The sequence below is a fragment of the Hyposmocoma kahamanoa genome, unplaced genomic scaffold, assembly GCF_003589595.1.
Source record: "Hyposmocoma kahamanoa isolate Upper Pololo Valley unplaced genomic scaffold, ASM358959v1 101, whole genome shotgun sequence".
Taxonomy (NCBI): Eukaryota; Metazoa; Arthropoda; class Insecta; order Lepidoptera; family Cosmopterigidae; genus Hyposmocoma; species Hyposmocoma kahamanoa.
This window is the reverse complement of record NW_020653333.1, coordinates 1,977,424-2,001,633: the sequence shown is the minus strand read 5'-3', so window position 1 is coordinate 2,001,633 and position 24,210 is coordinate 1,977,424. Positions and strand designations below refer to the sequence as shown.

The 24,210-nt window shown below is 36.8% G+C and overlaps 1 protein-coding gene across 2 annotated transcripts in view; it reads left to right on the top strand.

The window, feature by feature from the left end:
• Positions 1-7,193: 7,193 nt before the first annotated feature.
• The window catches only part of LOC113230723, an 18,574-nt gene continuing 1,557 nt past the window's right edge, over positions 7,194-24,210 (top strand). Inside the window, exons 1-4 of one of the 2 annotated variants that reach the window (XM_026464801.1) lie at positions 7,194-7,438; positions 11,774-11,852; positions 14,660-18,029; positions 20,771-22,518. In XM_026464801.1, the coding sequence (XP_026320586.1) occupies positions 11,792-11,852; positions 14,660-17,988 (3,390 nt within the window). In that variant the 5' untranslated portion in view covers positions 7,194-7,438; positions 11,774-11,791 and the 3' untranslated portion in view covers positions 17,989-18,029; positions 20,771-22,518. Of the gene's footprint in view, positions 7,439-11,773; positions 11,853-14,659; positions 18,030-20,770; positions 22,519-24,210 lie in introns of those variants that run through there. The other variant, XM_026464792.1, reaches the window with a different exon arrangement.

The window sequence follows — 24,210 nt, the reverse complement described above, 5'->3', positions numbered from 1 at the left end:
ATTCTTATTTGAAATACTACAAAATCTTGTTATCAATTGGTCGTAGATTCAAATTTAAAAAAAAGAACGAATTCTGGATTGCTAGTATAATTTAAACTACTGTATTTATTGTTATGTGGTACACAAACACTCAGATGCGAAACGATATTGAAAAGTTAGTTTCTACATTGATTGGGCCGGGGATCGAACCCGGGACCTCAGTAATGGCGACATCATGAAAACCGGTACGAAAGCTCTCTACCACTCTTCCAATTGAACATTAACTATAAACGTAGCAAATACAATTATTATTAAAATCAATAACACATAATTTCGTTCATTTTCACTCAATATATGTATGTTTATACCCATTGTTGGGATGGCATGGAAAGGTACTTTTCGGTATTCCTACATACAAGCGCACACTGACGGCAATTTATGCTGTGGTATCCTTAGGCATGCCGAAGCTTACCGTCGCGACTTCTGTGCTCTCAGCCCATCGAGTATATAACCAGAAATAGAGACGAAATAAGGGCCATACATTCTTGGTAACTCATCAGTGATACATTACTTATAAGTATCAACTCTCGTTTGCACTGAAATATAGACAGCGCCAACAACTGACCTGTGTATACGTCTCCGTATATTCCAAAAATATTCTGTATTTATTGCAATAAAGATAATATCTCTAACAATGGCGTGCTGTTCCATTGTGTATGTGTTGTAGGGAAAAACAGGAAAACATCTACCTAATTGCCTCCGTGGCCGAACGGTTACCTTGCCGGACTGCCACGCAGAGGTCCCAGGTTCGATTCCCGGGCCGGGAGAAATAGCTGTATGGCCTACAATTATTTCTCTCGTGAGTTTGGGTGTAATTTGTGGTTGTCTATGTGTGTGTCCATGGCACCCGCGACACAGGGTTTCCCTAGTGCGGGGCTATGTTGAGTGTGTGCGTTATAGTGTGTGCGTTAATTACAAAACAAACGGAATCAAATATATATATATATGTAATTTTGTAATTTTCGTCCATTATAGCAATGCTCAAGTTAACTGGTCGATTTGAAGTGAAACAATTGACGACACCCATTGACTTACAAATAAATGGACGACGGGTCTAATACAAAAACCACGAAAAAAATGTCCCAAGTCAACCTATTCGAAATTTAAATTGTAATGTCATCGCAGTATCGCGCTGTCAGACGAACAAATGAAGACTAAAGCGGAGTGTCGCGCTCTGTATACGATTTTAGCGCCTTACAAGTGCGGACACTTTTTAGCGCGGACCCGACGTCCATATAATTGTAAGTCAATGACGACACCTATCAGTTATTTCGAATTCGGGCTGGCCAATCGGAGCGCAGTTGTCACAGTAATGATATGGCAGAATAGTTTTCAAACAAATTAATTGACATTTTGTCTCTATTTTTGGTTATATACTCGATGTCTCAACCTCTTCTTAGATATATTATATTCTTAGATTATAACGTTGCAAGCTAGCTTATTACCAATAGCATATTTAAAAATGTTTTTACAGAACTACAGTTCAAGAAGATTTTGGGTGAACAACGTTTAGAAGCCAAACGAAACGCGTAACATATTTTTCATTATTATCCCATAGCCATAACGTTTTTTGTAATCGGCTCAATCCGATTCCGCGTTGATAAGTGTGATGACTCCCTATAGGCGGTTTTCCATGACCCGTGGCTGTTTCCGAGTACGCCCGTGGCGCCCTGTTCGGATACGCCAACTTAAAAGGCGCGGTGCGAGGGAAAGGCTCTTACTACAAATTATTATAAATCCGAAAACGTGCCGCCACGCGCTTCGGCCCGACAGACGCCGCCCGGACGCGCTCGTTTCGCGAGCTCGCCCAATCTGCCGTCCACTAACCAAAACGCGGCCAGAGAACAAAAAGGCAACAAGTGGCTAAGTGACAAAAGGTCAAATAACCATTTCATATAGCAAAAAAACAGTAAAATTAGTTAAGGTGTTCGACTTATCGGAACTTACCCTAACGACGCATAGCTGAAATATCATTAAACAATTTCAATATTTTGAAAACGGGATCATGGTCTTTATATCTCAAAAAATTATTTTACCACTTAACCGCATTTTAGTTAGCGGTCGGCAGCAAAAACGGCTTGCCCATATAAATCGGCCCGTTTGGGGACAGCCGTGGAAACGCACCTATGATCGCATCTAGTACGCTAGCGGGTACTTAAATATCGTTGGGACAGATTAACTAATAATTATTATCGGATGACACAACGAATGTCCGCCATTTTTAACGTAACCTTCAAAGCTACTTCGGCCGAACACCAAAGTAATTGAATTATTATTTTAATTAATGAATACTTTATAGTATCTTTTGTAAAGTATTTACGTCTACTTTAAACTTACTTACCTACATAAATTAGTGTCCTCTTGTTATTCTGGCCTGTATTAATTCACTTCTATCTGTTAATTCAGTTTTGACATAGGCAATGTAAGTAGGTCAAGCAATTTTGCCAAGTTCACCAAATCAAAATCATTTTAGTTAGCGGTCGGCAGCAAAAACGGCTCGCCCATATAAATCGGCCCGTTTGATTCACGGGGGCAGCCGTGGAAACGCACCTATGATCCCGCGTTTAAATATCATCGAGCGTTTTATTCATCCATGTATACATGTAGATTATTTCTGCTATAACTTTGCCTAAGTTTAAGCCAGAAATTAAATGAAACTTTGTCTTTACTTCGTAATTTCTTGCTTAAACTAACCGTAGTTTAACCGCAGTTACTTTTGTAAGTTGTTTTATAAATCGCAGCTTTACTACCGTTGTTCTTATTATCAATTAAAATCTTAAATTTCAAGCTTGACTTCTTCCCAAATTTTTTTCACTTGTGTTAAAAAAAAATAAAATTATGCTTCAATCGCGTTTGCATTCCCGCACTTCAGCAGCTTGATTTTGATTGCCTCACCCAATCGGAAACTGCGTCTCTTCCAAGTCGAGGCGCACAATTGCGATTCACAACTGGCCGATAGGAAACTTTTGACATTTCTAATGGGACCAATAGTTGCTTTAACTCACAAATTAGAAAGATATAGTAGGAAACAGGTTCATCTTCACGCTCAGAAACCCATCTGATTTCGAGACTAGCCTATCGGATCGATCCCGATTTGAATCAAAATCAGAACGCTGAGCTCTATAATTACAAATTAATATCAATGTACGCTTAGAATAATAACGCATAGAAACCTAGTCCGCACACGCTAAGTGCGGCAAATTGAAGCGCGCCAAAAGGGCCTACACGAGCGGGCGGGCCTTCAGTGCTCAAGGGCAACTTGCACCGCGAACAGATCAAGAACTTTAGCTAAAAGTGACGAAATGTGCGGTAAATGAGTGTAAAAATACGTCAAACATAAAATAGATACTAACATCACATTCCAGAAGGAAGTAACGCGTTTCAACTTGTATTTTTATATAAATATTCACCAAAACCTAAAATTAACCTACTACTAAAACTAGCCTACATGAATTTGATTTTTGCCTCACTTGTGACAGTTCGTTTGATATGAAACTATCATTCTATGCGTTATTATTCTAAGATTGTACGTATAAATAAATATAAATTATACTAGGCTGAGCAACTAAAACAAATTAAGTAAAAGAAAAACGAATGAAATAAAAAAAAATACAATCGAGCTCTTCAGCTCATTGCTGCTTCAGCAGCGATTGTATTTTAGTTTCTTCAAACTATTGATGGGAAGTGTACTTTTTTCCTTTGTTGTTTTTTGAGTTTCTTGCAAAAAGGCAATTATCTTTAGACCACGCAGCCTAGTCTTTTTTATATTTTTAAAATTTATATAATAATAGTACGTACACAACCATAGTAGGTAACTATTTTATTCATATTATCCCTACTCTCCCAGATTACAAAACAATGGATTGTTTGTAATCTGGGTCTATTCTGCTACTGTCAGAACACTTTGTTGCTTAATAAATGATATTGAAGTATTGTGTCTTCACCGCACATCAGTGTAACAGCGTGTGTATGAAACGCCGCATATAGTACGCTAGCAGGTACTTAAATGTCGTTGGGGCAGATTAACTAATAATTATTATCGGATGACACAACGAATGTCCGCCATTTTTAACGTAACCTTCAAAGCTTCTTCGGCCGAACACCAAAGTAATTGAATTATTATTTTAATTAATGAATACTTTATAGTATCTTTTGTGAAGTATTTATGTCTACTTTAAACTTACTTACCTACATAAATTAGTGTCCTCTTGTTATTCTGGCCTGTATTAATTCACTTCTATCTGTTAATTCAGTTTTGACATAGGCAATGTAAGTAGGTCAAGCAATTTTGCCAAGTCCACCAAATCAAAAAGGTGTTTAATTTCTTTAAAAACTTAGTGAATTATTATTAGATACGTTTTTAGAATATCTCTAATACTTATTAATTAATAAAAAGAAGTACCTACACTTATTCTCACCAAGTAAAAATACCTAAAAATTAAAATTTAGTAAAATTAACAAATTCAACTGATATTGAAAGTATTTTTTTACTATTTTGACGTTAATTAAAGTTTTCTTAACACTGTTTTAAATGGAAACAAAAGAATGATTTCTACGCGTGACTTTCAAGCCAAATAAACAATGTTCGATTGCCATGGAAACCGTTTTATTTCTAGGTGTGATGTCATGAAAGTGGCACACGACCTCAATGTTGAAGATAAATTGTCACCTAATTCGTAATAATGAAGATACGGTATGCAGTAGACTTTTTGTTACAATAAATAAAATAACTTTTTAAATGATTAACACCTTTATTTTTATACTTTCATTTTTTGCGTTTCATTATAACATACCACGAAGTAAATAATAAGTTTTAAGAAACAATTCAAAATGTTAGTGTAGATTTCTTCCAACTTAGCTTTGAAAAATGTATAAAAAAATACCGCACACACTGAACATAGCCCCGCACTAGTGAAACCCGGTGTCGCGGGTGCCATGGACACACACAGACAACCACAAATTACACCCAACTCACGAGACAAATAAATGACTGATGAATGAAATTTTACAGGAGAGGGAATTGTTATTACTTTGTCATGACAATGACCACGACTTTCATTATGTAAGTCCGTAGACACGGATTGATAACAATAGTCTCCCGTAAATAACGCTAGTTTGGTTGCCACGACATTTACGCGTACTTGGTTTGGCCTCTAAATTTCAATCATAAATCCAATGCTAATTACGCGTAATTGCACTATCCCAACGATATGTTTGTAATGTTGATACACTGATATAACACAAATCTATAGTAAAATGAATGCATAAAATAAAACTAGAAATAAATACATGAAATGTAAATAAATATTTCGTAAGCTCCAACAATATTATTTCGTAAGCTCTAACATGAAGACTTTTTTTATTTATGTAATCGTTCAGCAATAGCAATGAATTTCAAATTGCCCGCCACATCAATCTCAGGCGCCCCCCGCCATTTCAAATTGGACCACCGAAGTGAGTGACCTTCAACTCGGGCCGCGCGACAGCGACGACGACGAGGCGCGGCGCGCGGATGGCGCGGAGAGAAGAGGGGCGCAGCAGGTTGGAAACTAGTTTTGCACCGTGGGATTGTTTGCGAAGAGTACATTATTTCAAACTAAGCAGTTTGTTAGATAAGTATGTATTTGAAGTACATTTCTTAAAATAATACTATTCTTGTATACATATTTCATTCACAATAAGTTTATGTGAGATAATCATATCACTTGCTTATTTTGGCATTTCTCGATGTGTATTGACAGATGTCACCAAATCTCATGTCAATATCGTCGTACAGAAACAAAACCAAAAATGTATTTATTGCGTAATGAAATGCAGAAAAATTACTTAATAAATAAACCGAAGTTTTATAAAATACTTAACTGGCACAGAAGTCTCAAGTATCATCGTCAAGTTGTCCAAGTACGCAATGAACTTATACTTCCACAATTAAATGATTTAGATACCTATATCTAAATGAGATTTGTATTGAAAGAAAATTGCCGTCCACAGTAGGAGCTAGATGAGAAGGTCCCGGGTTCGATTTTCGGAAGGGCTAATTTTAAATTACTTTCTAAATTGGTTGTGGTGGACTAGGTTATTATCTAGGAGTTAATTTCGTTAATAATATTTTTATTTATTTAATAAACAATAACAATAAGCAAAAAATTATTTAACAAATTAATTTAAAAAACTGTATTTTATTTTTATTATATTTTAATATTATAGGTATAATATACGATAATATAACATAATTTATTAGAATTATAATATAACTTGAAAGGCACATCGGGCCGAGGTGTCCATGTTCTTCAACGTTTCAGATCTTTTTCTTGTTAAAAAAAATGCATTTTTTTACAATATCAAGTGACGGGACGAACAGGTCGTGCGCCTGATAGTAAGATACACACCTGTCCATAACCGTTGCAGTGCCACTCAGATCTGAGGGACACTGTCACTGCGCTCGTCACCCTGAGACATAAGGTGACAAGTCCCATGTCTCTAATTTCACCAGCACCTTTACCCTTCAAAACCGGAAAACAGTAATGCTGATACTGCTTGGCGGCAGAAATAGGTAAGGTGGCAGTATTTCCCAGGACGAACTCTTTCTCAAGGAACTCTGCTGCCACTACGCATTTGTTATCTATTAATTTTAGTCCGTAATCATCAGCTTGCCAAATCGCTTGGTCATATCTACCACAGCTTGACGGTTGGCACCACACAATCTTGCATCATCTTTTTTCCGGCACGCTACGTTATATTATGAGCCAAATATTTCAAATTTCGATTCGTCAGTTCAAAGAACTTTCAGTCAGAAACCGGTTCAAGAGCCGGCTGACGACTAATACGTGTCGTGTCGAGCAGTATAGCTTCCTGCATTGGTGCGGAAGAAACACGCCACATAAATCCAACTGCCAAATTTTATTAACTCCTTCGCTTCCTCCACTCGCATTCATCTTTATTTTCGTTTAATTAACATGACGAAAAAAAAACCTACAATGAACAAACAAACATGCAAGAATCTCATACGCATAGACGGAAAATGTCTTCGTGTGACGTACAAAACAAAAACCCTGGTTTGTGATTGGTGAACACAGCAAGGGACGTGTTGCGGGGAAGAGGCGCCCCCCGCGTTTCTCGTCCCGCGCGATCTGCTGCCCCTCTCCCGTACCGCCACATTCCCCTCTACGTATTTCAACAGTTCGCTGCTTTACGAACGGTGTTTGTATACTATTTATGTTTTAACATATAAATTTGTGTCTATTTTTCAAATTTATTATTTAATTAGTGACAATAGTTCAGCGGCCATTATTTTTATCGTCATTTTCGAAAGGTGTGACGTTCCAATGTCTAGGAATGTGAAGTTAGTGAGGTTGTGAATTGCAGTTTATTTTATTTGGAACTAGTTCACAACAAAAGGGTAAGATTCAATCAATTCCAACAATAATTTTGTTAATTATACACTACTTGGTACTTGGTGCACTAATTTTACTTTATAATTCTAAAGTTCGATTAAAGTTGTGTAATATTATATTCAAAATTGTTGTTCATTACGAATCATGGTACTACTATGAGTTTTCGAACGCGATGGGTTTTTAACTATTCGTAGTCAATTAGTTGATATAACATGATGAAGATCTTAAGCTATCATGTCTTAATAACAAAATTAGAGCTAATTTGGTGAGACCAGAGAAAAATTTAATGTCTCATACTCATAATTAGAACAAATTTTACCTGTTGCATCTTTCGCAACGTGTGATTAAAATCACTTGCTGCAAATATAATATGCAATTCAATTTCACTGAAATACATTAACAGTTTAGTAAACAAATTAGTACAACTTTAATAGTATGTACGCATTGCGTTCGAGTAGCACCGGAACGTGGTGATTAAATACTAACAATGGTAACCTACAACAAACAGCTCTGAGAAATGAAGTTCGTGCTGTCTGCACTATGTCATGCTGATACCAAACGTCAAAGTACTCCATTCCATTCCATTGAAAATAAAACCTATCTCCGTGTCGACAGTGTTTAAATTTGCAATTTATGAATTTGACAACTTGTATCAATAGAATTGTTTGATTTTTTTTTACAATAAAGATAAGAGAAAAGACATGAGAGTTACCTAATCGCAATCTTGTAGACATCCGTCACATAAGTTTTAAAAACTAATATTATTAGTACGCATATCTTTCTCTTGTAAATAACACTATGCTACCCTTTCTTGACAGTTATCGAAGAACAGTTACTTCCAGTATCTGCTTCATACCCTATTAAAAATTAAAGAAAAACAAGATTTTTATTGCAGTGTGCAAAATATTTTTAAATGTTGTATTGTTTTAGTTATCTACTTACTTATTAGTAAGAATATCGCTTGTTTCTTATAAGATGTTTTAATTTTATTTTTGTCTACATTGCTTTGAGAATATAGCAAGGTGTTATTTTTTGAGACTTGTGGTCAGAGATGGGAACAGGCCAAGTATGATTACGTAATCATAAAGGAAATACTTCTAAGGTCAGCAGACTAAAGCGCATAAGTAAAAATCAACATTTTTAATAATTTAAGTCAATAAATACATCAAAATTACAAAATTTATACTTTAGACATTTGTTTCAACATAAAAACCTGTGGCGTCTTTTTCGATCTTATCATTCTCTTTATATTTTCCGACACATTGACATAGGACAATGCTCCAACTCTTTACACAACACCTAACAAGTTACACATATGAAACCAAATGCTGTTGTAATCATAACTTAAAAAAGGTGTGATTGAGAAAACATGATTAAAAGTTTATATTAATAATTTATATATAATATATTATAAATTAATATTATTATTATAGTAGGTATATTATAAACCATTAAATCTTCTTTATAAATGGATGATTAAATATAAATAAAAATAATCTCATCATTCAGTAGTAGTAGAGCTCCTTGTGAAAGAGTTCGTCCAGGGAAGTACTGCCGTCTTATCTATTTCTACCGCCAAGCAGTAATGTCAGCATTACTGTGTTCCGGTTTGGAGGGGTAAGGGTGCTGATGAAATTACAGGCACATGGGACTTGTCAACTTGGGTTTCAGGGTGACGAGCGCAGTGGCGGTGCCCCTCCGATCTTTGCGATTTAAAGCTCTCAGTGGCACTGCAACTATTATGGACAAGCGTGTGGGTAGCCATCGGGCGCATGACTCGTTCATCCCGTCACTTGATATTATACATAAAAAAAAGTTCGCAATAAGATCCATTGAGTATTTTTTTTAATTTTGAAATCGTTTTTTCTCAATTCCACCATTTTTAAGTTACGATAGTATATGGTTTCATGTGCGAGAGGTACCTATGCGTTTAAACGTAAAGCTCTTAAAAAACTTACACAGCACGCTCAGTTCAATATTCAATTATTTGTCTTTTTAAACATACTCAAGCATATATATAAACATAATCATCAAGCATATATAAACATAATCATTTCAAATTTGTAAAAGCAGCAGGTAAAATCTTAGCTGTCATCTTTTTTAATTATTGATCTTCCTTCTCTGAGCCATAAAATAAATTAAATCGATGGATATTTTAATCTGTACTGAGCTACGCAAAAATTGTTTGATTTTTATAAATTAAATTTGATAGTTTTATATTGGGCCTCAAAACTAACACAAATGAGTACTTATTAAAAAATAAAATTTAGATACTTATTTTTAAAACTACGTTGCTGATTATATTTGTATAATAATATTAAATTAATTATAATATAATTTGACTTGAAAACATGTTCGGAAACGCAAGCAAATTGACTTTTGGCACTCGCCGGCCACTGCCGCGTCGCGCTAGTTTCGCTCGCACGGCTCGTGTTGCTTTTTCATATACTAAATCTGATCCAACCTACTGAATGGAGGCCATGACCAAGCAACCAAGATGTATTAGGAGATCAGCATCAAAATATATACTGTTTATAAATGTCATCAATCGTTAAAAGAAAAGACCAATGATTAAAAAGAGGACCAAAATATTATTTTTGAATACCAAATTTTAATTTTGTATGGTAATAGTGTTACCTTGAATGCAGTTAATTTATAACTTATCCGTAGATCAATGTAGATGGAACAATTAATATAAAGTATATCAAACATAAAAAAATATCATTTATTTAAAAAAGTGCACATTTACAATAAATCAATTTGTTTGAGGATCGAATATTATTGTCCTTTTATTTAATATCTTAGTGTGTGGTGTGACCTCTTTACATCGTCATCCCACCCTTTTATCGCCTTTCTCCGGTTCCTGGCTACTCGTATTTAAATTTTGAATTGTTCCATAGCTCTTTTACCTCACATTCTGATTTTGTTTCGTTCTACCATCATTCCTTGCCCGATCGCTTCACTACGCAACTTTACTACGCCCCGGTAATAAATGAAAGTTAAAAAGAAGGTAATTTCTCATTCATCGGAGTAGGTTCCACGTTTCCCCAATTTCAAGAAATGAAGAAAAAATTAAGCACCCGTGAAGGATAAACTTAAATAACTTTCACGTCGAATACATGCCGTTATTTTTCAATTTATTATAAACTCTATATATAATATGTTCTCTTGGGAATACAAAATGTGTTCAAATTGTTCTTATAATTACTGTAATTTCAACTAAAAACTGCCTAATAACGAAAGTTCATACCACATCATCTTCACCCTTCGCACACGTGAGAAGGGGCTCCTGCCGGAATGGAGTATACGCAGTGAAGTAACCTGCGCATCTCCGTTTTAGCGAAAGATCGACGTAAACACCAATTTCTGTGCTTGTGACTAAATCGTTCTCACTCATGTAAGCAATCTAACTAAATGAGTATTATGTTATAGTCTTATAAACTTTATTCTTTTTTATTTAATTTTTTTATTATTTTAAAATGAAATTATTATTAATTAAATTATTCGAATTTAAGTTTAAGTGTATTGTAAGTGTAACTTTGCTACGCCCCTACACGGTATCACAAGTGGTGGTGGTGGTGGCGATGGTGATGGTGATGATGGTGGTGATGATGATGATGATGACGATGATGGTGATAATGATATATTGATGTACAATAAAGTTTATGTGATATTAACAAATTACTTATTTAGATATATGGCCTTACACGAATGAGAAGGATTTTGTTACAAGAAGTGAATTTAAAATATTTGTTACAAGTTAAATGTTGCTAAATGTCCTTTTGTGAACGATGAAATGTGTGTTAAAATAATAATTTCTCACTACTGTGTCTTTCTCATTTCGGTTTATGCGAAAATCATTCCTGTTCCGCAATCTCATTCGTGTGACCTAAAATATAGTTTTTTGTTGTATTTCACTTAAATATTTCTGTGATTAATTAAATATATTATTTTTACGAAGACCTTGAAAACCAAAAGAAAAACGGGTTGTACAAAAATCACTCAAAATGTGCCATTAAAATTTGAAAAGTTAAATTCACCTATGTTTCCTAAATAAATTATTTCGTCACAGTGCATAATCTTTTTTAACATCAAGGCTACGGGCTTAAATGTTTTTCTAAACGATTTTGTAAGCTTTAAACTAAACGGCGTTTAAGCAAAAAATCCTTTTATACGCATACTTATTCAAAAATGTACAACATATATGGCACGCTCTTGGTCGAATATATTATATTATTCATTGAAACACTATAATATATTATTATACGCTGCCTATTCCCATCTGTGCTTACTATGCATAAATCATTTTTTGTTAATAGTGTCCCTATAAATATTTTTAGGACAAAGTTTTACACAACATGATGACGAGTTGGGACCGATGCAGGACAGCTAAAGACTGTATAAATAACGAAAGTACGAGTAAGTAAAAAAAAAGTAAATAATTATGTAAAAGTACTTATCCCTAGTAGATTTGAACCACTACTGTCTACTGTTGTCAAAAAATGTTCGTGATCAATTCATGTACAGTGGAACACATTTAAAGATCAAAATTCTTGCATATATACACTTCTTCCTATTGAGGTAGTAAGATACTATCGCCTACCACTTTCCACGATCCTGTCACACATTTTTCGCCTTATCGACACCTATTAAAGCTATCATACATGCTCGTTGGTAAAAGTTGATATTCTTTGTTGAAAATAATAAATCCACATCCCGTCACTTGAATAGTGCGGGTTGTGGGATCTTTATACTCCTTTGAATAGTGAACCTTTTCCAATCAGGTTTCGTTGTGGTGTTTTCCTTCACTGTTTTAAAATGGTAATTTATCTTTTGTTAAATTATCATTGCAAACGTTTCGAAAAACCTCAGTTTGTCAGGTCTTCATTTGAATCCAGGATCTTTTACGTGGGTGGCAAACGTTCATCCAACTAGGCGATCATAAATCTCTTTAAACACTCTGCAAATAAAGAAAAACTGCCTCCGTGGCCGAACGGTTACCGTGATGGACTACTACGCAGAGGTCCCTGGTTCAATTTCCGGACCGGGAGAAATATTTGTGTGGCCTTAATTTATTTCTCTCGTGAGTTGTGTGTAATTTGTAGTTGTCGATGTGTGTATCCATGGTACCCGCGATGGAGGATTTCTCTAGTGCGGTTCTATGAAAGACGCTCGGAAAATCCTGAGGGAGTCACTACACTTACATTTATTAACGCAGAAAAAGCTTAATGTCCATGTAATAAAAGCGAAAATAACATGCATTTCGCGTCGGCGGTTCGAGCGGAAGTAAGGGTGTATTTCCACCGGCGTGGCGAGACGATTTGTAAAACTTGTATGGCAAAATATCCGTTGTCTCCTAGCGCATCTTCGGTGGAAATGGTCGGGTTTGACGAAGATGGGCATGACGAGATTTGAAATATTTGTTGATGTAACATAGAATCGTATTTCTGCCTACATAGACTCTTTATTAACTCGTACGATATCGCGCGTGCTCGCGATGGCTATTAATATCAATCGCGAGATTGTGGGATACAGTTGCGTGCATTGAAATGTAAACGTTCACACATTTTCGAAATTATGTAAATATTAGATATTTCAAAAATGTACCTTCTGCTGTTTTCAAAAATATGTAATCACGAGACTATTTTAAAAAGGGTATACTTTGATTTCAGAGAAAAATAAACAAACTACAGTCAATGAAAAATATATAGTCCTGGTGTCATACATATATCCATATCATTTTCGTAAATGTTTATACAATGCATATTATATATTTATAATTTCATTAAAATGTACCCGTTAACCAGTGTTAAGATTGTGATTTTATCATAATTATGTAACCACTTTTAAAACATTGCATCGTTTTCAATTTATGTTATATTATTAAATTACACAATATAGTTGCAATGTAACATAAACATACCAGCGCCAGCTGTAAATTTTTTTATGTGTATTTTGCTACTTCGTAATATTTGCCCAGGATAAAAGATTATATAAAAATTTATTAATACATAATAAATAGTTATTTTCGAAATAGTTATTTTTCTTTTTATTTATTATTTATTTTATCATAGAGGGTACAAACAGCTTATATCACAACATGATTATTTCTTCTTACAGTATCTTCTTCCGTTATCATATTTAATAATAAATATTTGCGGGATATGGTACTTCAGCCGCGTGTATCGCTAGACGAATTGAACAGCACTGTGTCTTCACTATCCATAACCCTAGCGCGAGCTCGCGCGACCTCGCGATGGAAATTTTTGATGGAAATAGGTCGGCGAGATTTCAATTCTAGCCTCGCTTTGTCTCGTCTCGCCTCACTGGTGGAAAAGCACTTTAAAACGCGCGACGTCATCACACTTATTACACAGACGAACATTTTTCTGACCAGCTTTATGCGATTCCGTGTGGATAAGTGGAATGTCACCCTTATCGACAGTACGACGGAGATGGTGCGTGTAACATAACTTGAAAACTTATGAAATTATTTAGTATTTGTATTAGTGTAGACTCATTGTGTAGATTTTTTTTATAACATCAAGTGACGGGACGAACAAGCCGTGCGCCTGATGGTAAGCAACACGCCTGTCCATAACAGTTACAGTGCCACTCAGAGCTTTAAATTGCAAAGTTCTGAGGAGCACTGCCACTGCGCCCATCACCCCGAGACATAAGTTGACAAGTCCCATGTGCCTGTAATTTGACCAGCACCCTTACCCTTCAAAACCGGAACACGGTAATGCTGACATTATTGCTTGGCGGCAAAAAATGGTAAGGTGGCAGTACTACCCTGGACGAACTCTTTTACAAGGAGCTTTACTGCTACTCAAAAAAAGATGTCTTTTTAAGATTGATCTTATATAAGACGACGGCGGCGGCAGTTTGTTTTTACGAATATCAAGTAACGAGACAAACAAGTCGTGCGCCTGGTGGTAAGCAACACGCTTACTTATAACAGTCGCAGTATCACTCAGAGCTCTAACAAAGAGAGACTTTGCCACTGCACCCATCAACCATCACAAATGTTGACAAGTTACATATGCCTATAGTTTTACCAGTAGCTTTACCCTTCAAAAATGTTCATATTATTGCTTGACGGCAGGAATAGGTATGGAAACTAATTTTTCTAAATTCCAAATTCTGGAATGAATGAATCATGAATCAGAATGTATAAATTTAAAAAATCGGTTAATTTTGTACAATCTTATTGTTTGTTGCAGTACCCCTGGAAAGGCTCGATGAGAAAGTAAATAGCACACAAGAAGATGACAATTCCAACACATCCTTCAATTTTGTTTTTAAAATGGAAACAAATTCGCCTTCAGGCGAAGTTAAAACAGAAACAAATACTCAAAGACCTATTATCTACACTACTCGACTCGAAGACATGACCATATTTCTTCAAGATTGTGTCGAACTTAGTCTTAAAGAAATCAATGAACGTATTGAACGAGAAAGCACACCTTTATTTAAAAACCTTAACAATCAAACCACTGATGTAGAACTCCAAGGGCTTTTTTACAGAAATATGTTAGAAAAATTAAAAAATTATAAACTTAATGTTAACAGTTATGTGGACAACTTCAATAGAGCAGACGAATATAGAGTTACGGTACCGGGCGCTAAACCACTGAGTGAAGAAAAAAATAAAGGAAAAATTGATACATCAACAAGAGAAATGAACACTGCTACATCAGCGACACATATTAGAAAATCCAATTCAAAAAATTATGCTGAAAACCTAAACAAAACCAATAACAATGTCAAAGTGGAATATGTAACACTAATCTCAAGTGATGATGACGACACTGATTCGATTAACTTAGATAAAATAAGAATAAGTAATAAAAACAGATCCCTATTAAACCTTTGCAAACCAGTGAGCATTGTGTTGCAAGATATCGGAAAAACGTTGACAGTTCACCAAACTAAAAAATGCAATAACCCGGAACGCATAACTGAACAATTTATTGTTCCCGATAGGGAACATTTAAAGATTGATAAGCAACTAGTTCAAAAAAGATTAATTCCCATTGCTCCAAATCTAAAATCTGCTATCCTGTTAAATGCAACGAACACTGTTTGTGCGTTATCACCATCACACCTACAACCCATTGCATTTCCAACATGTATTAATACAGATACAACACCTCTGTTATCATTTAAACGCTACCGCCATCAGCAAACCAAAACGCTTTTATTACCACCTGTAGGAGCCACATGGAACCCTGTTGGTGTTTATATAGTATTTCGTGACCTTTGCACCAAGGATATTGAAGCACATTTCCTTGATGGCATCGGTCATCCCAAAGAATTTTACAAACTCGATTTCAAATCTACGAAGGAAATAGAAAAATTCATAGCATCCCAAAAGTTTATGACATTAGCTTGTTGCTGTTGGTATAGAAGAGAAGCATACATCCAATGTATGTCGCCTCGATTCGTCCCGGTACAAACTGCGCAATTGTTCAAAAAACCACACAAGTGTCCGATTTATAAATGTACGTGTTGCTGCAAAGGTCTTTTGCGTGTGGTAAGTGAATTGAATGAAGCATCAACTTCTAAGTTGAGTGTAACAGAACCACAAGTGGGCAGTTTGCATTCAGATATTAAAGAGGACGTTAGAAAGTATACTAAAGAAAAACGTGATTATATTCAAGAACTATTATCTAATTGCAACAGTACAAACTCTTTGATTGACAGAGCTTTAAGATTTGATAGAAATAAGCAATTAAATAAAGTTGTTCAAAAGCCCGTGGCAGCCGAAACATTTCAATCGAGATCTTCTGAAATTGGAAGTGGTTTAAGCATCAAAAATAATTGTCCAAAATCTACAAAAGTTAATGTCAAATATACAATCAATGGAAGTAATGAAATTTACATGCAAGATTCCATTGAAAAAGTAACATTACACACAATAGGTGTTCCAGAACACAGCTTACTGAAAAATGATAAAGGAATTGAAAATATTTGTTGTTGGTACAAACTTCAATCATTGTGCGAAAAAATTAATTTGCCCTTATCATTTAAAAGTGCTAAACATTCATGTCCACTGGAAAATTGTTGTTGTTGTTGTTACAAACCAGAAATCAAAATAGAAAAGCCACGTTTAGTACATGCTCATCTTCCGACACGTGTAAGGCACAATATGCTAAATTTCAGTGACTTAGAGCTTACAGAAATCTTTCAATCAGTTAATACCACTGGTGCCACCACTAAAACTACGGAAAATAAAACGGCTAATGAAACAACTAATGATTCAATTTTAGCTGAAATTTTGAAAACACCCAAACGAACTGGGGTAGAAAAAAATGTGCCCTCTTGCTCCCTTAAGAGTATACGCTCTGTTCAAGACTATGTTGATAAGGTTATTGTAGAGAGTTTAAATAGTCCCAATGTTAAACATGGAAAGCCGCCTAAAAAACTCAATTCTAAGAATCCGCCTGAACGTGCTAATCCAAAATCGCTATATCCACCACCTAAAGCTTTGACTAAAGTTTCTACATCTGTTAAAACACCTATAACGGCTAAGTTGAGTGAACCTTGTCACACTACATACGTTTCCTCTACTTCTACCCCTATTATAAGTGAGATCTACAGTGGCACGTCTATTCAGACTGATGATTCTTTGTGCTATCCTGTTATTACTAATGTATTCAGTGTGGCACCTCAGCCTACAGACGTTTCGAAAGCTACTACACCTGTTATAACTGGTGTATTCAGTAACTATTCTCATACAGACACGTCACTTACTCCTGACCTGCGCGCTAGTACATCGAAAGGTCTCCCTCAGACTTGTACTATAATAGATTCTCAGGGAAAAATAGTAGAATCAGTAATTAGCACTGTCTTGGAAACGTTCAAAGACGTTCGCCTTACTATTAATGAAAACGGAAAAGTAGCTGCGTCACTAAACACTCCTATACATGAATTAAATACTACAGAACTAAAGATTTTAGGTAACATACTAGCACACGCACAGTCAGAGGTTGAAAGTTTAGCGTCAAAACCTGATAGTAATGTTAACAATTCAATTAACCAGTTACCATTCGCTGCAGCGATGAATACAATGACTGTTCCATCATCCACAAACAACACGCCGATCACTACCTCTCATCTCATCCAGAAAACCTCTTCGCAGTCTACTCAATCATTTCCTATTCTTCTAATACCTGTAGTTCCTGAACCAACGACACAGACTATTTACAAGACTTTGTCCGACGAAATGGGTAAAAAGGCTGAAGATTATGTAAAGTCTTATACGTCATTTACCACGCTGAAAACTCGTACAAAGCATATTAGTTCCACGTTACGGAATGTTGGAAGTAAAAAAAGGAAAATGGAACATTTTGTACCTATAAAACCAAAAATTAGAGTTATTTCTCCTACAAAATTAGGTGCACCAAGAAGTTTTATGAATGAAAGTCCCAAGGAGGATGATAAAACAGGTCAAACATCAAGCGAACCCGTGCCAAACCATGAAGATATCGAGAGTCAATTGTTTTGCTACTCGATACCAGTTCTTAATCGAGGTACGAAAAATACTTAACTACAGCCTGCTCTAACGCATATGCTCATTATCTATAACGCTTACTGTTTACTGTGTCCGAAGAGAGGGAGAGGACACCATAACTCTAGACTCGGGCCATCTACTGTACTTCCGCGAGGGTGATCAAACATCCCAAGGTGGTATAGGATTCCTCGTCAACAGAGTCCTCTCTAACAACGTTGAAGAGATCTCCAGTGTGTCGAACAGGGTAGCGTACCTGATCCTTCGGCTATCAAAAAGGTATAGCCTGAAGATCATTCAGGCCTACGCACCGACCTCGACACATTCGGATGACGATGTAGAAGATATGTACGAGGACATATCGAAAGCCTTACACAACACCACCAAGGCTCACTTCAACGTTGTTATGGGGGACTTTAACGCTAAAGTGGGATTCCCAAATCTTGACGAATCTCGAGTCGGCCCGCATGGTTATGGAGTAAGGAATCACAGGGGGCAAACGCTAGTCAACTTCCTCGAGCACGAGGGGCTCTTCTTGATGAATTCGTTCTTCAAGAAGAAGCCTCAAAGGAAGTGGACTTGGCGAAGCCCCGACGCTGTGACTAAAAATGAGATCGATTTCATCCTGACGGACAAGAGACACATATTCAGAGATGTCTCAGTGATCAACAGGTTTAGCACCGGATCTGATCACCGACTTGTACGAGGCTCTCTGAATATCGATGTCAAACTTGAAAAAAGCCGCTTGATGAAGTCCACGCTCCGTCCTAATCCACTCCAGATCATGGCGGGCTCCGAGAAGTTCCATGAACTTCTCGAAGCGAGATTCGTCGAGCTGGAACCCACCGAGGACGTTGACGAGGCCCTACAAAGCGTGGTTGGGACGCTGAGAAGCGAGGGCACCAAATTCTGTCAATTGCAGCGTACGGGAAAGAAGTCTAAACTCTCGGATGGGACTCTGCGACTTATGACGAAAAGACGCGATGACATCCAGGCCACTTCGTCAGAGAGGTCATACCTAAACAAGCAGATTGCGAAGATGGTACGGCGTGACCTTCGGAGCTCCAATACACGCCTCATTGAGGAGGCGATAGAGCGAAACCGAGGGTCCAAAGTATTCACTCAGCAGCTTGGAAGGAGCCACCTGACGAAGCTTACAACGCACGATGGCCTAACCGTTACGTCAAAGCCGCAGATACTCGCCGAGATAGAGGACTTCTATGGCCGTTTGTACGCTGTAAATGCTCCTCGGGTCCAGCGTGACAATCACGATTTGAGAGCCACCTTGACGCGCCACTATACCGACGACCTGCCAGAAATCAGTCAAGACGAGATCGTGTTGGCTCTAAAACAGCTTAAAAATGGAAAAGCCCCCGGTGAAGACGGAGTTACTTCAGAGCTTTTGAAGTCTGGAGGAGTTCCTATTATCCAGGAACTTCAGAAGCTCTTTAACTTGGTCATTCACTGCGGGAGAACTCCACGGGCGTGGAACAGGAGTATTGTAGTTCTCTTCTTTAAAAAGGGAGATAAAACTCTACTGAAAAACTACCGACCCATCTCACTTCTGAGTCACGTCTACAAGCTGTTTTCTAGAGTCATCACGAATCGCCTCGCAAGAAGACTCGACGAGTTTCAGCCACCGGAACAGGCCGGGTTTCGGGGAGGATATGGCACCATAGACCACATACACACAGTGAGGCAGATTATACAGAAGTCCGAAGAGTATAATCGGCCCCTGTGTTTAGCTTTCGTGGACTATGAGAAGGCCTTTGACTCTGTCGAAACCTGGGCTGTCCTGGAATCCTTACAGCGGTGCCAAGTGGACTATCGTTATATACAAGTGTTGAGATGTCTTTACGATGCTGCTACCATGAGTGTCCAAGTACAGGACCAGCAGTCTGAACCTATCCAATTACGCAGAGGGGTGAGACAGGGGGATGTCATATCCCCGAAACTGTTCACCGCTGCATAGGAGGATATGTTTAAGACGCTGGACTGGAAAAGGATGGGCATTAACATAAACGGCGAGTACATCTCACACTTGCGATTTGCAGATGACATAGTCCTAATGGCAGAATCGCTGGAGGAACTGGATCAGATGCTGAACAGCCTAGCATCCGCCTCGCGGCGGATTGGTCTCGGCATGAACTTTGATAAAACCAAAGTCATGATCAATGACCACATGGATCCGAGACCCATCTGCGTAAATGGCCACCTTCTTGAAGTTGTTTCCGAATACACTTACCTCGGGCAGATTCTGCAGTTAGGTAGAAATAACTTCGAGAAGGAGGCCAGGAGGAGGATTCAGCTTGGCTGGGCAGCGTTTGGGAAGCTACGTCGAGTCTTTTCGTCGCCCATCCCGCAGAGCTTGAAAACAAAGGTTTTCAACCAGTGCGTCCTACCAGTTCTAACGTACGGAGCTGAGTCGTGGACACTCACGATACGGCTAGTCCACCAGTTTAAAGTCGCTCAGCGAGCTATGGAACGAGCTATGCTCGGAGTTTCTCTGAAAGATAAACTCCGTAATGAGGTTATCAGACAGAGAACCAAAGTGATCGACATAGCTCTTCGGATAAGCAAGCTGAAGTGGCAGTGGGCTGGACATATCTGCCGAAGAACCGACAACCGCTGGGGTAAACGAGTTCTTGAGTGGAGACCACGACTTGGCAAACGTAGTGTGGGACGCCCTCCAGCCAGATGGAGTGACGATCTGCGGAAGATTGCTGGCAGGAAATGGATGCGTCAAGCCGAGAACAGGGCGAAATGGCGTGCATTAGGGGAGGCCTATGTCCAGCAGTGGACTGCAATAGGCTGATGATGATTACTGTTTGCGCGTTATAGATAATGAGTATATTATTCATAAAACAGACATTGAAGACCAAGATCTTCTGTAAAGGCTCTTTACATATCGAAATTGACATCTCATTATCACTGCTTAGATCCTTCATTATGGTTTATATTGTCCGTGCAATAAAGCTGTTAATAAAAAAAATATTTGCAACGTGGCAATGATCATGATGAAACTAAATTTCCTTTAATTTCCTTTAATATTTAAACAATCTGAGCACTACGTGACGTGAAACTGTGGTTGAGCACATCATGCATGACACTTTTTGGATTTTGGACCATTATAATAAGCAGCGCGTAGAGTTTAATTTAAACCTTACAAGTGTCCAGCTTGAATTGACATGCTTCGGACTATGTTCGATTCTTGGTAATAGTAAGAAACAAGTTTTTTAAATGGATTGTGTCTAAATTTGTCTAGTATCCTAAATTTGTCTAGTATCCAGCTGATTCTGTTGATTATTAAAATATGTCGTCAAAGTATATATAAGCTTAAGGAGAGCCACAGAATATTGTGAAAGAATATTCTTCCCATTAATTTATCATTTACATTTTAATAAAAATACTAATGTAAATAAGTATTCGGTATTGTTTGTTTTTAAAAAACACCAAGCACTGAAACATGTTAAAGGCATGTGAGGGTGGATTCGAATGCGTGCGGCAGTTAATTTGTAAGCTCGTATTTAAAATGGCTGTAATAGTAATTTGTGGAAACATTTAAAACTTGGTCAGTTATAATAAATAAATACACGTACTATCGATCTATACGAGTCTACGCTAGTAATGCAACGGAAGTGTTATGACGGAAACAGATGTCGAATATAGTAATACATATAATAATATTTTAGCGGAAACAGAAGCGGAAGCGGAAATGTAAATACTACAAAGAACTCTACAAAATATTCCCCAACGAAGCTTGTTTTTGGTTACACAATTCATGCAATTATTACACAACCCAACAGTACTGAAAAACGCGCGCTCCACTGCCAAGTTATCCGCGCCTAATCCGTCGCAAACTTTGAAAACTTTTGATATTAAAGTTCCGTTATAAAAGTTGCGGAAGCAGAAGCAGAGGTCTGTTGCATCACTAGTCTACGAACACTAGTATGGCCATTAATTGAATTATTGTTTATCACCTGGAAATATGTAGACGACACTGTGACCGTGCCTACATAATGTTGTATGTAAAACCAAGTTATATTATGTAATGATTGTTAAATTACCTCCAGTTGATGTAAATAATAAACACTTAAATAACAAACATTTATTACATCCCTATTTTATTGGCGTACCCAAACAGGGTTCGAATTATAAAGATATTTATATTCTTTGATAATTATCCATGCTGCTGCCGCAAATAATTGCGGAATTGCATAATTGATTCCGTCTTCCCCTTTCGAGGTCAAATGCGCACTTATTTTTTTTTTTATAAAAAAAGCCTTAAAATGACAAACAGTAAAAAACTAAATTGAAGAACTGAATTGAAGGAAAATCTTTGGCATCTTTGGCGTTTTCTTGTTCCAATATTTTTTTAAATATCTAAAACCATCTTGGCAATTATCAGTAATACTTATCATATCGCACCCTATCCAAAAGTAATTAATGTGCTAGTAGCTTTCCGTATGGAAAACCGTTTGAGAGGTTTCTCGCATGACTGTAGGTATAGTCGAAAGAATACTGACCTCTCGTTTTAAGATTTAAACTGTTTAACCGACTTAAAAAAAGGAGGAGGTTCTCATTTCGACTGTTTTTTTTTCGTATGTATGTTACGCGATAACTTCAGCATTTGTGAACCGATTTTGATGATTTTTTTTGCTGGATGGAGGTACATTGGTAGTGGTTTAAATTTCAATAAAATATACGACCTCTAAGTGTGGCAAATTAGGGGATTAATGACTTTTGTGGTCAGTTTTTCAGTACTCTTCTGCAGTGAGATTATTTTAAGTAAATACAGATATTTACTTCCACAGATGCACTTTAGCACAGATGCTAGGGTCGATCTCACAAGACGTCAAAAATGTGTTTCTTTCAATAACTTTTGTATTGTTACAATGTTAATAGACAGGTACTAAGCGTTATTTATTTAAAGAGATTGCTAGATTACGTAGTCCGGAATACACACAAAACGGTCACTACTATGTTACATTAATAAATTAAAAAGAGGGTTTTTTATCATTAATGTCACCGGTTTCACGTCTACCTACATTAACGATTAAAAGATAAAAATAAACACTCGACGAAATCGCAATATCTCTCTCCAAGGTAAAACTTAACTATTACATCAAACTTACCATAACTTTCCAATTTACTATACAAAAAGATGTTTTCTCGGCCTTATAATGTGTACACATTTTTAGTATCATTATATTAACTTTAACTAAAAACCGCCTAATAACAAGAGCCTATCTATACCGCATACGCAAGCGGGAGCTCCAGTTAGGGCGCGTTCCCATTATGTCGTAACGTTTTATTTATCGTTGGACGACTGTCGCGTCTAGCCTGTTCCCATATGACAACTATCTGTCGTGACCGTGTCGTGGACGTTTATTTTATCGTTGAACGTCTGTCGCGTCTAGCTGTTCCCAATTTACCATTTCGCGGCAGGCGCCTTGTCGTTTGCACGACATAATCGTTTGAAACTGCGATTATCTGTCGTCACATATTTATCGTGACATTTTATTTGTCGTACGACGACTGTTGTTCTAACTCTTCCCATTATCACGACAGTCTGTCGTTGTAACGCCAAAAAAGTCGTAAACGAATTTAAACGAAGTTAATCGTGTTCTTCTATGTGTGAACAACTGCATTTAAATATGCAAACCGCGACACTAAACTCCAAGACTATCTGTCACAACATAATGAGAACGCACCCTAAGATCAAAGAAAAATTTATTGATTGAAGTGTTTCTAGCTAGTGACCCTGTGCATCTCCGTTTTGGTAAGAAATAGATTTAAATACCAATTTTAGTGCTAGTAACCAAATCCTTGTCATTCTTGTACAATCTATCTAAATAAATATTTTGTTGATGTCTTATAAAGTTTATTGTACGTCAATTAGATTACGGGAACTTCAAAATCCACCCACTTTCGCAACGTTCTCAAATATTTTACGACCTTGACATTAAAAAATGTTTCTAAATATCATTCCTCCTGTCGCTCTCATTCTTGTCTACTTTTAAGTCACAGTAATGATGAAACATTTTGTTAGAATGAGACAAAAGGTTGTTTTAGATATTTTCGTATATTATTCCATAGTAAATTGCAAAGATATTTTTTATATATATTTTTTGTAAAAATATTTAGTTTAGTTTAAACTACTTAGTTTTTATTATTATTACTGATACAAGTGTGTTTCGATCTTTGTATCAATAATAATTACAAAAAAAACTTATATTTGATATTTATTATACATACATA